This window comes from Gymnoscopelus microlampas (assembly GCF_963454915.1).
Source record: "Gymnoscopelus microlampas genome assembly, chromosome: 17".
Lineage (NCBI taxonomy): Eukaryota > Metazoa > Chordata > Actinopteri > Myctophiformes > Myctophidae > Gymnoscopelus > Gymnoscopelus microlampas.
The window spans coordinates 19,303,066-19,317,826 of record NC_139954.1 but is presented as its reverse complement, the minus strand read 5'-3'; the positions used below and the strand labels follow the sequence as shown (position 1 = coordinate 19,317,826).

The window sequence follows — 14,761 nt, the reverse complement described above, 5'->3', positions numbered from 1 at the left end:
AGTACATTTTCAGGTGGGTTGCACATTTTCAAACAATCTGGACTGAGTACCCATTTATCAGCTTCAATTTGATAGTGTTCCAGTTCCAATTGTGTCTGATAATTTCTTTGTCATCACTTCCAATTTCACTGGTTTACCCTGTGTGAGTTTTCTCTCCTGGTTGGATAAAATTGGTATCCCGAACTGAAAATACATTTTGGGTTTATTAAAGAGCTGGAGACGGGGAGACCCCTGTTACTGGACAAACACTCTATGTCTATAGCAATGAGTACTATCAGAATATAGTTATTTAACACTTATCTGAACAAAGGAATAACACTTACCCTACCTTTAATATATCTGTATGGCTAATTGCCTTATCACAAAGTGCTAGATGACATTATGTATACGTAATTTCCTTGGATAAGGAATAAACATGTCCACAGTGGATCGTTCAAGTGTCAAGGAACTAATATTTTTCTTTATGTAGCCTGCAGACCGTATCCCTGGGGAAGTTTCCAAGAGGCACGTAGTAACAATGTTAATAAAACAAAATAAACAGCGATGTGACACATTTGTGACTCATTTCCATATGAGGACTAAAGGTCACTGAGCGTTATAATCATTATATTAAAGCAAACAATGGAATATTTACAGAGAGAAACAGGTGACAGGGAGAGACAGTCACAGTGTTTTTATTTGGAACAGAGCAACAATTCAAATAAAGAAAAAAGTGTCTACAACACTTGAAAGTATGTAATTTTTGTCAAGTGAAAGGCCCATGTAGCCAAACACTATGAATTAGCACTGATTGACCCCATGCATACGGTAAGCTTGCTTTGACTGTCCTCTAGTGGCTGTGCCATTGAACTACAGACACTCGATAGGTTGGAACTAATCTCTCAAAACAGATTAAAATTATTGTTTTTCTTTTACCAAATGGGTTCCCAGATTGCATTGGAACACATATAAAAGCCCTGCTAGCAGCCCCTAAAGGCTATGTTGCCCTTGTTTACACCCAACCAACCATCGAGTCCCAAAGATAATAAAAAATAAAATAAAATAAAATAAACGTATTGGTGTCAGAATTGGAGAAGGGGTTAATGTATAATCACTGAAGGCATAACATATATTGTAAACAAACACTTTAAAGTCAAAAACCAAAAAGCAAAAGTACCATCAAGATTTTGCCAATGAAGGTGGAGTGGTTGGAGAGCCCTTCCAACAGATGCGTTAGGTCATGGGGTCACTCAAACGGTTACGAGATCATCCTCCAGGGAGCATGAATGTAAGTTTTATGGCAATCCACCCCATTAGATTTTGAGATATCTTGAGTGCAGGTGGAAATTCTGGCCTAAGGGTGGTGCTAGAGGAAAGGCCATGGGGTCAACAGAATCAGCAGGGTTTATCCTCCGGGGAGTAGTAAAGTGCACAGCAAATTCCATGGCAAACCTGCCTGAGATCATCTTTGAGGCCAAAGTGTTAACAGATGGACAGAAAGACCAGCATTGCCAACCGTAGAGCCCACAAGCAGTTCTCAAATAGACTAGCAGTGTATTTTAATGGTGGGCTAGGCCATGATAAAGGAATAGCTTAATATAGTATGTGGTGGGAAAAAAAGTGGATCTGTGTTTGGGAAGTTGTTATTTTCCATTTAAGAATTAGAAAACAGAAAGTTGAAAAATATTGAAGTGAAAGATGCATTTTCAGGTTGCAGAGAATAAAGAGTACATAGAATGAAAAACATTTTTAAAGGAAAATTTATTGAGCAACAACACAGAGCTCAAAGTCATAAAAAATGATTACTGTACAACAGTTAAGCCTTTGGATGAAACAAGAAATAAAAAGAAAAGGCTGATACAATGGATCAGTCTCATTGGTACAGTTATTGATTTCAAACCTTATATTATTGAGGTTGGTTTTGTTATTAAAAGTGAAAGGAACATAAAATCTTAATGTAACATCAAAACAAAAAAACATTGCAAAATGCAATCTTTCTCCTGAAAACAATAACTCACACATTCTGAGCCTAATATTCTAATACTCCTCTCCTTCTTCATCCTCCTCGAAGGAGTCAATGCCCACCTCTTCATAATCCTTCTCCAGGGCAGCCATGTCTTCTCTGGCCTCAGAGAACTCCCCCTCCTCCATGCCCTCTCCAACATACCAGTGGACGAAGGCCCTCTTGGCGTACATGAGGTCAAACTTGTGGTCAAGACGAGCCCAGGCCTCAGCGATGGCTGTGGTGTTGCTCAGCATGCACACAGCCCTCTGGACCTTGGCCAAGTCTCCTCCAGGAACCACTGTGGGAGGCTGGTAGTTGATGCCCACCTTGAAACCTGTGGGGCACCAGTCTACAAACTGGATGGTGCGTTTAGTCTTGATCGCTCCAATGGCCACGTTGACATCTTTGGGCACCACATCTCCGCGGTACAGCAGACAGCAGGCCATGTATTTACCATGACGAGGATCACACTTCACCATCTGGTTCGCGGGCTCGAAGCAGGCGTTGGTGATCTCGGCGACTGACAGCTGCTCGTGATAGGCCTTCTCGGCAGAGATGACGGGGGCGTAGGTGGCCAGGGGGAAGTGGATACGAGGGTATGGCACCAAGTTGGTCTGGAACTCTGTCAGGTCAACATTCAGGGCTCCGTCGAAGCGAAGGGAGGCAGTGATCGAAGAGACTATTTGGCTGATGAGGCGATTAAGATTGGTGTAAGACGGACGCTCAATGTCCAAGTTCCTGCGGCAGATGTCGTAGATGGCCTCATTGTCCACCATGAAGGCACAGTCGGAGTGCTCCAGGGTGGTGTGGGTGGTCAGGATGGAGTTGTAGGGCTCGACTACAGCTGTGGACACCTGGGGAGCTGGGTAGATGGCAAACTCCAGCTTGGACTTCTTGCCAAAGTCAACAGACAGGCGCTCCATCAGCAGGGAAGTGAAACCTGAGCCGGTGCCTCCGCCAAAGGAATGGAAAACCAGGAAGCCTTGGAGGCCGGTGCACTGATCCGCCTTTGGATGCACAGACACATTAGGATAGATCAATAAAAAGATATTGGTGTTCTTTCCTTCATTTATGTCTGTGATCCATTGGTCACTACAAAACTAATACACTACAATCATTTGATGTCATGCTCCATGAATTGTGATAGAATTGCCATCAGGGTGGGCGAATTCCACCATCTACATTAATGCTCACCAGTTTGCGGATTCTGTCCAGGACTGAGTCGATGATCTCCTTGCCAATGGTGTAGTGTCCACGGGCGTAGTTGTTGGCTGCATCTTCCTTTCCTGAGATCAGCTGTTCGGGGTGGAACAGCTGGCGGTATATTCCGGTACGCACCTCATCTGGAAAAACAAAAATAAATAAATAAAGGACGGTAAACGTTGATCTGCAATCAATGGTTTATTCCTGGAGATCTCTATTACACAGTGATATTCAAACACTGATCGTCAACACCTACATTGAGAAGTACGGTTAGAACTGGTCAAGGCAGGTTGGTTGTGGCCTAATATTTATCCTTAATGATTGTGTATATCATTTCATTTTATACTTGCGAGAATACAAAATAGCCGTTCTACAAGCTCACAACACGTCACATGTGTGAGCCGCCTATAATGACATGCCTAATATAGGGACACCAGGTTGAAAGTGATTAAGTCTGTCTGCGGATTTTATACATATTTAACCAACAATGACAACTATTAACACAGGCTTGTGACTAATAACTACATTGGAACACAGCCCCCCCCCCCCATCTCTTGTAAAGTAACGGTTTTGGACATACATGGTCTCTGCAGGACAGCAACGATATGTTCATTATGTGTATATCATCAATAAGATGAGTCATATGCTAATAAAGTGCAATTTCCTCAAAACTTTCATGTCTAGTGGGAATGCTTCATGTACAGTTGTTTGTGCTCATTGCAAACAATTAACCCATTCAATCCGGGAACGCATCTGTGTCATTTTAGATGTCTTTGGCTATTCAAAAATAGCAGATATACAAGCTCAAAGCAGGGAACCGAGTGCCATGCTACGAGCTTGTGGATCTGCTATTTTTTGAAGAATCTTGAAAGTTTGTGCAAATCTTTGAATATGTTTTTTAAAGCGAAGATTTTGAACTCAAATCTTTGCTTCTGGGGGTCCCTGGAATTTTTTTTTTTTTGAGATAGGGGTCCTTGACATGAAAAAGTTAGAGAACCACTGGTATAGCAACACGTTTTTCAGAAACCAGTTAGAATTTAGAAGACATTTGTAGATGCTTTCCCGGATTTAATGGGTTAAGCAGCAATGTGCAGTATACAGTAGGGGAAAAGCAACTGACCAATAACAGTGGGTTCGAGGTCCACGAAGATGGCCCTGGGGACATACTTCCCGGTTCCGGTCGCACTGAAGAAGGTGGTGAAGGAGTCGTCGTGACCTCCCACGGCCTTATTGTTGGCATCTGGCATCTGGCCGTCCGGCTGGATTCCGTGCTCCAGACAGTACAGCTCCCAGCAGGTGTTCCCCATCTGCACGCCAGCCTGGCCCACGTGTACAGAGATGCACTCACGCTGGGCGAGAGAAAGGAGAGAGAGAGAGAGAAGGGAGTGACGGAGGGTTCAGTGCAGCATTGATTTTGACAGCTAATTTTTATTTAGTTTTAGTCATAATCTTTTGAATAAAATTCTATTTACCGTAGTTTGTCATATTTTAGTCATCTGAAAGGTTTTAGTTTTTGTCTAGTTTTAGTCGACTAAATATCATAAGATTATAGTCGACTAAATATCATAAGATTATAGTCGACTAAATATCATAAGATTATAGTCGACTAAATCTAGATTTGATTTAGTCGACTAAAATGTATTTTGGCAGGCCTTGATGGCGTTGTAATGGCTGATTTTACACTTGGCTGCATGGTGAAAAAATCGCCGATCTACCACGTAATTTGTCATATGATGATATTTCATTTACAGTAATATTTTTGAATTCTTCAGTTGAGTATTATTTCCTTCTTTTGGAACCCCCTCAAGGAACCGATAAAGTCCCTGGATCCCACATAACCACAGTCCTAGTTATCTCTAACTCTCTAGTTAACACTCAAGTGTTAACACTGAAGACTACCACTGGGTGGAGGCAGAGAGTTAGAAGAGAGATATCTCCAGAGTGAGAGAAGTCAAAGGCTGCAGCTTTGCTGGTTCTCATTTGACAGTGTGCAATGAGAACAAGCTGGATGAAGAGGGAGTTCAGAGTTCTTCTGCATTCACAACACGGTCAAATATGTTGAAAATGCTGCTGCAGCAGCTTCTCTTAGAAATTCAAAAGCATAGAATATAAACTAATGGAAAGGTTGGCATGCATAATGCACGTTCAGTGATAAAGCTTTTAGATTATAGCTCCCCCTGTACAAACACAATTATCTTGTATGCATTTAATTTAACTTCAAATGAAAACCAGAGGTGCTTTGAATGAATTAATGTATGTACATACAGTAGGCCTATGTACTAACTGTAGCTGGTAACACCACATAGACAATAGTGTCGCACCATAGAGGGACACTATGACATGACAAAAAGTACACCTGCTAGCTGCGCCTGCTACTATGGACTGGTAAAAGATACAATAAAACAAATAACTCCATCCTGACAAAAATGTCTTCATACTTTATATGCTAGTCAATTAAGTATAAGGCTTATGTTGTTAAGTCAAAGCTTAAAACCTTTCTATTTGCAGCTGCTGTTTACTTTTGTTACTTCTTCTGTAATGTAATTCTTGTTTTTCTGTTTTATTTTAACTTATTTTTTACCATTATTTTATTCAAATGTCCTTTTATAATGCCTCTTAATGCTTAATGTTTCGTTTAAAGCACTTTGAATTGACTTGTTGAAGTGTGCTATAAAAATTAAAATTGCCTTGCCTTGCCTTGACTGATAGTACAGTATGTGAACAAACAGGTTTGGAGAAACCTGTAGATACAGTATTTAGTCTTTGCTTGCTTTTACACCTCTCGCTTCGGTTATCAGTCAGGTTTGTTCAACCTTCATTAAATCAAGGTTGAATTAATAAATTAAACATATCCTCACATCATCATCATCAGCGGAATTGCTAAAATCTCATATTGGCCAATTTAGTCTAACTTATACATCAAATATCAAAGCAAAGAATTTGACCCTAAAAGTAACCCAGTGTCTCCCAACTTACTATTGCTTAGTACCAAGAAACTTAAAGTTTCTATTTGAGAACCTTTAACTTATAAACGAATAAACACAAAGTTAAAGTCCCTGAAATCGGCACTGAAATTTGCACTTAAGTACAGTACTGTAGTACTAAATGTACTAAAGTTACTTTCTCCAAATATGACTGTGCCACAAGTTTTACAAAATGATATTAAACATCAACATATGGAAAGTACATTTAATATTATAAAATGAAAAAAACAACAACTGCATAAACAAACACACAAACTGAAGTTTGTTTTATTATTATCGGCTGATACCAATGTTGTTAAAAAAGTCAATTAATGGCTATGAGTATCAGCCAGACCGATATATTGATTGGGCTCCAATTATTATATATTTACGTACAATATTAATAACGGCTATACAAAGCTTTGCGTCAGTGTTGGTGTGGTCAGAATTATCCTTGCATCTTAAGACTTTGGATTATAGGATATATATTAGAAACATTACATGATTAACAAGCTGTTATTTTTGTGCAGTGCAGTCACAAGACACTGGGGCAACCTGAAGACTGCCTCATTCTCTGCATACCACCGAGACAAGGTCATTTCTGATGCAGCCAGCCTAGTTCTGCACTCCTTGACACTCCTTTATGTGCATGTGGGTGGGAGAAAGATGGTGTGTGTGTGTGTGTGTGTGTGTGTGTGTGTGTGTGTGTGTGTGTGTGTGTGTGTGTGTGTGTGTGTGTGTGTGTGTGTGTGTGTGTGTGTGTGTGTGTGTGTGTGTGTGTGTGTGTGTGTGTGTGTGTGTGTGTGTGTGTGTGTGTACACGTCTAGTATATTTCTGTGTATGCGTGTCCTGGAAGACAGATATCTAGGACAGCTCCCGGCCCATTCGGGCCTCCTAACTTCAGCTGTTGCAGCTCAAATTGTTTTTAAGCCATCAACACCTTACGGTATTACGCTGGAGGGAAGGCATATGGCGTGGTTTTTCCTGACCCATTATCCTGGGAAATTTATGGTAGTATTAAAGACAAGTCCTTAAGGTTTCACACAGCCCTATTCAGTGCTGCTTTCAACTGTAAACGTTTTCATACAGTACATGACAGAATGGATATTCTTACCAGGTGGGTATTATATAGCTTCCCTCAGTTGATGTCATCAGGATGTTCAAGCTGTCTGACAACGTGTCAGTAGGCTCTGGTTGCAGGATATGTTTTAGTAAAATAGGAAACCTTCTAGTACTTGCCTATACATTTCCTACATTATGGGGGTCAGAAGTAACTTTATGTACCAGAGTCTAGTGAGGCTCCATGATTTTTTTCTTTTAGGTCTTAGCTTGGAGGTGGAGGGGAGGGGGGTGAAATCCACTGTAAACCACTTAAGCCATATATACTTCGTCATATGATCACAACGTGTCCCGTTCTGAGCTTGCAGATTGGCTATTTTTGCTATGAAAGAAGAAAGAAGAACCGTAATGTGCTTAAGGAAAAGCACTATAAAAGAAAAGGACTGTCTACAAACGTACCTTCTAAATCTATCCTGCAGTTAAGTTTTCTGCCACAGCTATTTGTGGGAAAGTCCATGCTAACCTGACACCTAGAGATGTGGCGGTAAAGAGTGACTGGCATTCTACACGTTGTAGGCAAGAGTAGTCCTTGGCAGGTTAATCTTTAACTTACTCTATGCACAATGTCAACTGTATTATGTAATAGAAAATGTATCAGGTGAATGGAGATTCACAATCCTACTAGGACTGGGCATATGGATAAAATAAAATATCACTTTATTTTAGTATCAATTTATTTAAAATTCAAATTTAAAAAATCAAGTATGAAATAGTTCTTAAACCCCTTACAACCAGGAAATAATCTGTCATTTTAGCTAAAACGTAGCTAATATAGCACCACAATCATTTTAACCCCTTTAACCATCGTTTCATACTTTGGCTATTCAAAAATAGCAGATATACTGCACAAGCTCATAGACCAATTATTTGTTTACTAACATTGAGCCTGGACGCACAGGTGATTGTTTCACGCAATCAATTCCCAACCTGTTTCGGGGTGCACTGGTTTCAGCACACCCCAACCCCCTCTTGTGTGTGTTGGCTAGTGAGACGCGTCCTAACGAGACCTGATATAATGGGTTTCGTTGCGCGCATACTGGCTGCACGCAGGCAGTATGACGTCGTCTGTTAAGGGGTCTATAGCGCGGCACAAAGTGATGTGTTATGAGCTTGTATATCTGCTTATAGATCTGCTATTCTTGAAAAATCGTGAACATTTGTGCAAATCTTGGAATATATATATATATATTTAAAACAAACAATTTTTAACTAAAATCTTTCTTTCTCGGGGTCCCTGGAACAAAATATTTTGAGATGGGATCCGCGGCAAAATACATATAATTGGGGGTCCTTGACATGAAAACATCTAAGCACCACTGACATAAGTTTTTCAGGAAACTGTTATGATTTAGAAGACATTTTTAGAATCGGCCTCAGGTCTTAATGGGTTAAACCAGGAAAAGACAACTGCTTATGCCACATCACAATATTACAAATCAAAATCCCAGACGATAACTAGTCTCATCATGACGATAATAAGCTATAATATCAACATTTTACCCAGCCATTAACTGCCTCATTTAGAAAAGCTTGAACATCACGGTTGCTGCATAAGCTCTGAAAACAATTTGCAGCACTGACTCATCAACACTACGTTACGCAGCACAACCCCACAGGTGACATATACTTGAAAACGTTCCTGACTCAGCTGGATGACATAGTAAACAGTAAGGGCTAAAAACAGTTAGGGTGTTTCTGTTAAGCAAAGGGGAGAGGGTGTGTCTCTCCAGACTCCAACCACACAGACTTGAGATCACAGTCCTCTGCATGCGTCTCTTACTGGATAATAATCTAGTGGGGATACTGCACTCACTGAGAGAGAGAGAGAGAGAGAGAGAGAGAGAGAGAGAGAGAGAGTGTGTGAGAGAGAGAGATCAATTTATTCAAACCCATTTTTAGGGCTGACATAACTAGAGCCTGACTGATGCCAGATTTTTGGGTCCGATGCTGATCCCGATTTAGCCCACCGATTACCGATGTTTTGACCGATATTTTGTCAATCAATTTGACAAACAAATACTTTTACATTTTTTTAATTCAAAAATAACTTAACAAGCTCACAATGTGACACATCATATAGATCGATGTTTGAAATTATTTTTGAAAATGTCCTAAAAACGAACCTAATTTTGCCTATGATGACATGCCCAAAATAGGGGCGCCAGGTTGAGAATTAGGGCACATCGAATGCACAATTTCTGATACCGATGTTGTCAGAAATGTCAAATAATGGCTGATATATCAGCCAAACCAATTTACAGTAGACATAACCTTTAATACCCACGGGTTACAGTACCTTCTACCACTATGATTGACAAGCTTGTAATATAACACAATCAGGTCAAAGACCTTTTTCCCCTCACATAACTTTAAGTACTTGATCTTTTTTAAAGGGTCTAATGCTACGATAGCTGATCTCTGACAAGATTACAAGTGAAGTGTTTACTATTCATGGTTGCTTCAGCGTTTATTTTCACAACAGGAGTGATGCATTTCCATCAGACTGAATTTCAAGGCAACATAACATTCTTATGAGGATCTGGTGCAGAAATATTTTTAATCCCTCAATGACCTCATTCAGAAAATACTTTTAATCTCCCCTGAAGAGAGTTATGTCTCAGAAAGTGATGTAGCCTAGAATAGCTCTGAATTGAAGCTGCACTCTGTAACGTTCATAACATCCTACATTCCTACTATTAAAACCCAGGTCCCGTGCACATGAGCTGAAATCTTTACCACTGACCTACTAGACTCTAGTAGGTCAGTGGTAAAAAATGTCAGTGCTCTAGTAACTAGAGCACACCTATTTCGAGGGAGAAATGTTATTTGGACCTCCATGCAATACCTCTTGTCATCCAGTAGTGGTCAGAACTTACCACAGGATCTCAATTTGCCAATAGAATTGCATGGACGCACAAACGCATATCGTGATTTCCAAAATCCCAGATGATATCTAATCTCATATCATGATATCGATATAATATTGATATATTGCCCAGCCCAGCTACCAGTATCAAAGTGGAATGGTGTGACTAGTCAAAATAAATTTTAATACACAAAAAAAAAAACTGCTTTACATTCCTGCCCTACAGACTTGCATGCCTCCTCTTGACTCAAACTGAACCGACTGGTAGATTTATCTGCTACCTTGAGACACGCCTAAACTCCTTAGGGCATATTTAGTATACACTTCAGTCTTCCTTGTTGAGCTGAGAAGTTATTAAACACAGTACAATGCATAGTTCTTCAAAAAGAAAAGAAATTTCAAACAGGGGGGAGTGGGGTGAAACCCTAGGCTGATTTTGTACTTTGTTTAAGTATAAACTGCAGCCGGGTAAAAACATGGTAAGCTGCATAAGGGGCCACAGAAAGCATTTTCTTTTTAGCTGCCAGCACCTTTCTGCGGTGCATTATGTTAAAGGTGCGCTGGAGCGCTCCTCTTTCGAGCATCATGTTTCAGCTCTTGATGTCCGTGTTTTTTTGCAGAGCATTCTGGAGGCTTTAAGTAGAAAATAGTTCCAACTTTTGGAGCGGACCACCACCACCACATGTCACGCTTGATCCTCCTCCTGGCTGTGTCTGACAACCTGGTCATTTACGACCTGACTTTGAATTGTTAACACAACCATGAAGTCCATGTTGACCATTATTTCAGCTAGGCTATTTGTGCTCATGCGAATGACACAATGTTCGAGCACAGCAATGGTTGAACATTTTTGTGGGCATCAATAAATGCTCCGTGTACTTAGTGACAACAAGCGCTCTGGAAATTATACCAAAAGCACTCTGCTCAAAAAATGCTTTGTGTGAGCACAGGCCCTAAGGCGACATGTACACCATGATGTAAGCAACATAACTGCAGCTAATCAAATTAATAGAGGGGTGTGATAGATTTAGGTGTGCCAGTGTGCATTTACAATACTGTTGACTACTGTCCAAGTTTGCACATTGGCTCTGGGAAGACCTAAATCTAACACACACATTATTTAATTTGATTACCGGTAGTTGCAGCTTTGTTGCTTACTAACCTGCCATATTTGTAATCTGCTGTATCTATTTTTTTGAGACGAATTGGAAAACAAACTACAAACGTCAGCCTAGGGTTTCAAGCCCCTTTTACTATCGCAACCACGCCCATTGAATCTCTGCTGAGAAACGTTTCTATCCCCAAGTGCTGTTTACACAGTAAAAGTCTGTTTTTACCCATGCATTTAGTGTACAAATGGAACAAAATGGACCCTCATGGGTCCATTTGGTTTCATTTGTACACTCTTGGAGTTAGATTAACACTCAGGGCTTTACTGTGTGTGTCTGCAACACCTGCTGTTTGGGGCACCAGCCAAATATAGGAATTGCCAGTCAGTCAGATCTATTTTTGATGCGTCAGGGGTCCTGCTACCACAGAGACGCAGAGGCAACTGTGCATCTGCATTGCACCCGTCTGTAGCAGAGGGCTTTTCTAAAGGCACAGTCCAGTATGTGTGGGGAAAGTAACTAAGTACATTTACTCAAGCACTGTGCTTAAGTGCAGATTTCAGGTACTTTTACTTCATTTGAGTATTTATACTTGTACTTATAAACATACATTAACTGATAAATGATGACGTATTATTATAGGTTAAGCTACCTAGCAGCACATAAAGTAGGCCTATTAAAATCAGGCCCACCTTTACCAGCTGCAGCATTAAAGTGATAAACACATTAATGCATTATTAATAATGTAATAATTATGATGGCATAATGTTTCATCTGCATAATGAGTACTTTTATGTTTGTTACTTTTAGGACGGTATAGCAGATAGGATAACACTTTATTAATCCCTGGAGTGAGGGGGGAGGGATGGGGGGGTGCATAGCAGCACAGTAGAAAAGTGCACAGTAGACAATAAAGAGGCCAATAAACACAGTACTGCACCACACAACGATGCACTGCTACATTAAAATACTGGTTCTCAATGTGGGGTCCAGGGACCCCCAGGGGTCCTTGAGGGGGTTCCGGCTAAATAATGAATAGACCATTTGGTTCCATTTGTACCTAAGTTTAAAAAAAAAATCATATCAAATGGGGGTCCTTGAAATAAAAAAGGTTGAGAATTACAGCACCAAAGGACAATACACGCACGCTCGCTCGCAAGGGGCGCGCGCACACGTACACGCACACACGCACACACAGTAACATTTTTAAATCAGGACTTTTGCTTGTATTGTGTTTTACTAATAATCTGAGTATAGGCTACTTCTTCCACCACACAGTGCAATCCTCAGTGAGAATGAGTGTCAGTACACACACATGTAACATGTCAACAGTTAGAAATGGATACATTCACACCCAGTGGTGGAAAGTAACTAAGTGCATTTACTCATGTACTGTACACTTAATCTTTAGGTAGTTTTACTTAACTGGAGTATTTCCAATTTTCAATACTTTTACCTCTACTGCACTACATCTCAGAGGCAAATATTATACTCCACTACAATTATTTTAAAACTTTAGTAACTAGTTACTGTGTAAAACATACATTAACCAGTTCAGACCTATACTTTGGCTATTTGAAAATAGCCGATCTGCAAGCTCTAAACATGTTGCAAAGTGACGCGTTGTGAGCTTGTGGATCTGCTATTTTCAAAGGATTTGATACATTTGGAAACTTGTGAAATGGGACATTGTGCATAATGAGTAATTTTACTTTTTACTTTACTTTTGTACTTTTACTCAGAAATGTTTTGAATACTGGTACTTTTACTTGTAACAGAGTATTTCTACATTGCAGTATTGATACTTTTACTTAGGTAAAAAATGTGAGTACTTTTACCACCACTGTTCACACCGAGGATTTGACTGTGTGTTTGTTTACAGAAAATAACAGGTTCAGTGGGTGTGTTTTAGTGTGCCAGGCCAGCCTGGCCAACATGAAGTTGTACAGCAGCACCATGTCCACGATTAACACAATACATAAACATAAATGAAACACAAAACACACCCACAAGTAAATGTATTAAAAACAGCTGCATTTGTCAGTCAGTGTCTGCTGCTGGCATTTCGTTACAGACAGACAGACAGACAGACAGACAGACAGACAGACAGACAGACAGACAGACAGACAGGCAGACAGACAGACAGTGGTGGAAAGTACATACATACTCAAGTACAAGTACAAGTACTGTACTTAAGTACAGATTTGAGGAACTTTTACTTTACTGGAGTATTTCCATTTTTCAGTACTTTTACTTCTACTCCACTACATCTCAAAGGCAAATATTCTATTTTTACTCCACTACAATTATTTGAAAACTTGAGTTACTTTGTAGATTTGTACTATTATTACAACAAAACATACATTAACCACTTCATCAGCCCATATATATTTCGGCCATTTGAGAATAGCAGATCTACAAGCTCACAATGTGAGCTTGTGGGTCTGCTATTTTCAAAAGATCCTTATACATTTTGAACTTGGGGAAATGCATGGGACATTCTGCACAATGAGTACTTTCTACTTTTGGTACTTTAAGTACGTTTTTATACAAATACTTCTGTACTCAAGTCAATTTTGAATTCCGGACTTTTACAGATTATTTCTACATTACAATATTGATACTTTTACTTAAGCAAAAAATGTGAGTACTTTTTCCACCACTGAAGGTAGCCTACACATGAATACAAATAACGACAGCCGACAGGGGGGACGTGTTAAATAACAACACACGTGCGACACGTAACGAAATAGCCTTTGTATAAAAAGTGACAGATCTGAAATCAAAATGATGATTTAATAATTAACGAGGCCATTACATGCAATCACTTATAGTTGGGGTGAGTAGATGATGGAAAAAAGAAAAAAAGAAAGAGGAAAAGAATCTTAAACTTACCATTGTGCCTCAATAGCAGTAGAAAGGGATTCTATGAAGGTAGGAAATAACTTTAAAAAAAACAAAAACAAGTGGTGTTGGTTGTAACGTTCTCACACGGTCTGCAATGTGGACCCAGTGAGTAAGTACTGTCAGGTGTGGAGCTGCTGCTGTCACGCTATTATCCAACTGCCCGTGACGTCACCAAACCCCTCCCACTAGCCCAGGGGTCTTCAACAGGGGGTCCGGGACCCCTAGGGGGTCCTCAGAGTTACTACAGGGGGTCCGCCAAATCTTTGTGTGATGATTTTACCTTAACCACTTCAATCTTAGCATCCCTTTTCTGAGGAGAACTTTAGCCAAAAAATCCCCCCAAAAATTGTCAAAAATAGCAGATCTACAAGCTCACAACGCCTCGTGGAGTGAGGCGTTGTGAGCTTGTAGATCTGCTATTTTTGGCAAAGAGGTATAGGTGTAGAGGGAAAAAAGAGCAGACCACGTAAACAAAAAAAATTGAGTCTGAAACACAATTTTATACAATATATAAAGGGGGTCCCTACTTCATCTCTTTCTCAGCCAGGGGGTCCTTGGCCAGAAAACGTTGAAGACCCCTGCACTAGCCGTATAGTACTAACTGTTTCTC

At 40.1% G+C, this 14,761-nt stretch overlaps 1 protein-coding gene across 1 annotated transcript; it reads right to left on the bottom strand.

Annotated features, from left to right (window-relative positions):
• Positions 1 to 658: 658 nt before the first annotated feature.
• Positions 659 to 14,286, bottom strand: LOC311064018 (tubulin alpha chain-like). The gene is made up of 4 exons (XM_084083730.1): positions 14,140 to 14,286; positions 4,308 to 4,536; positions 3,179 to 3,327; positions 659 to 2,991 (listed from the first exon to the last, which is right to left on the bottom strand). The coding sequence occupies exons 1-4, from the start codon at positions 14,140 to 14,142 to the stop codon at positions 2,017 to 2,019; spliced, it is 1,356 nt and encodes a 451-aa protein (XP_083939856.1). The 5' UTR covers positions 14,143 to 14,286; the 3' UTR covers positions 659 to 2,016.
• Between the last annotated feature and the right edge of the window lie 475 nt (positions 14,287 to 14,761).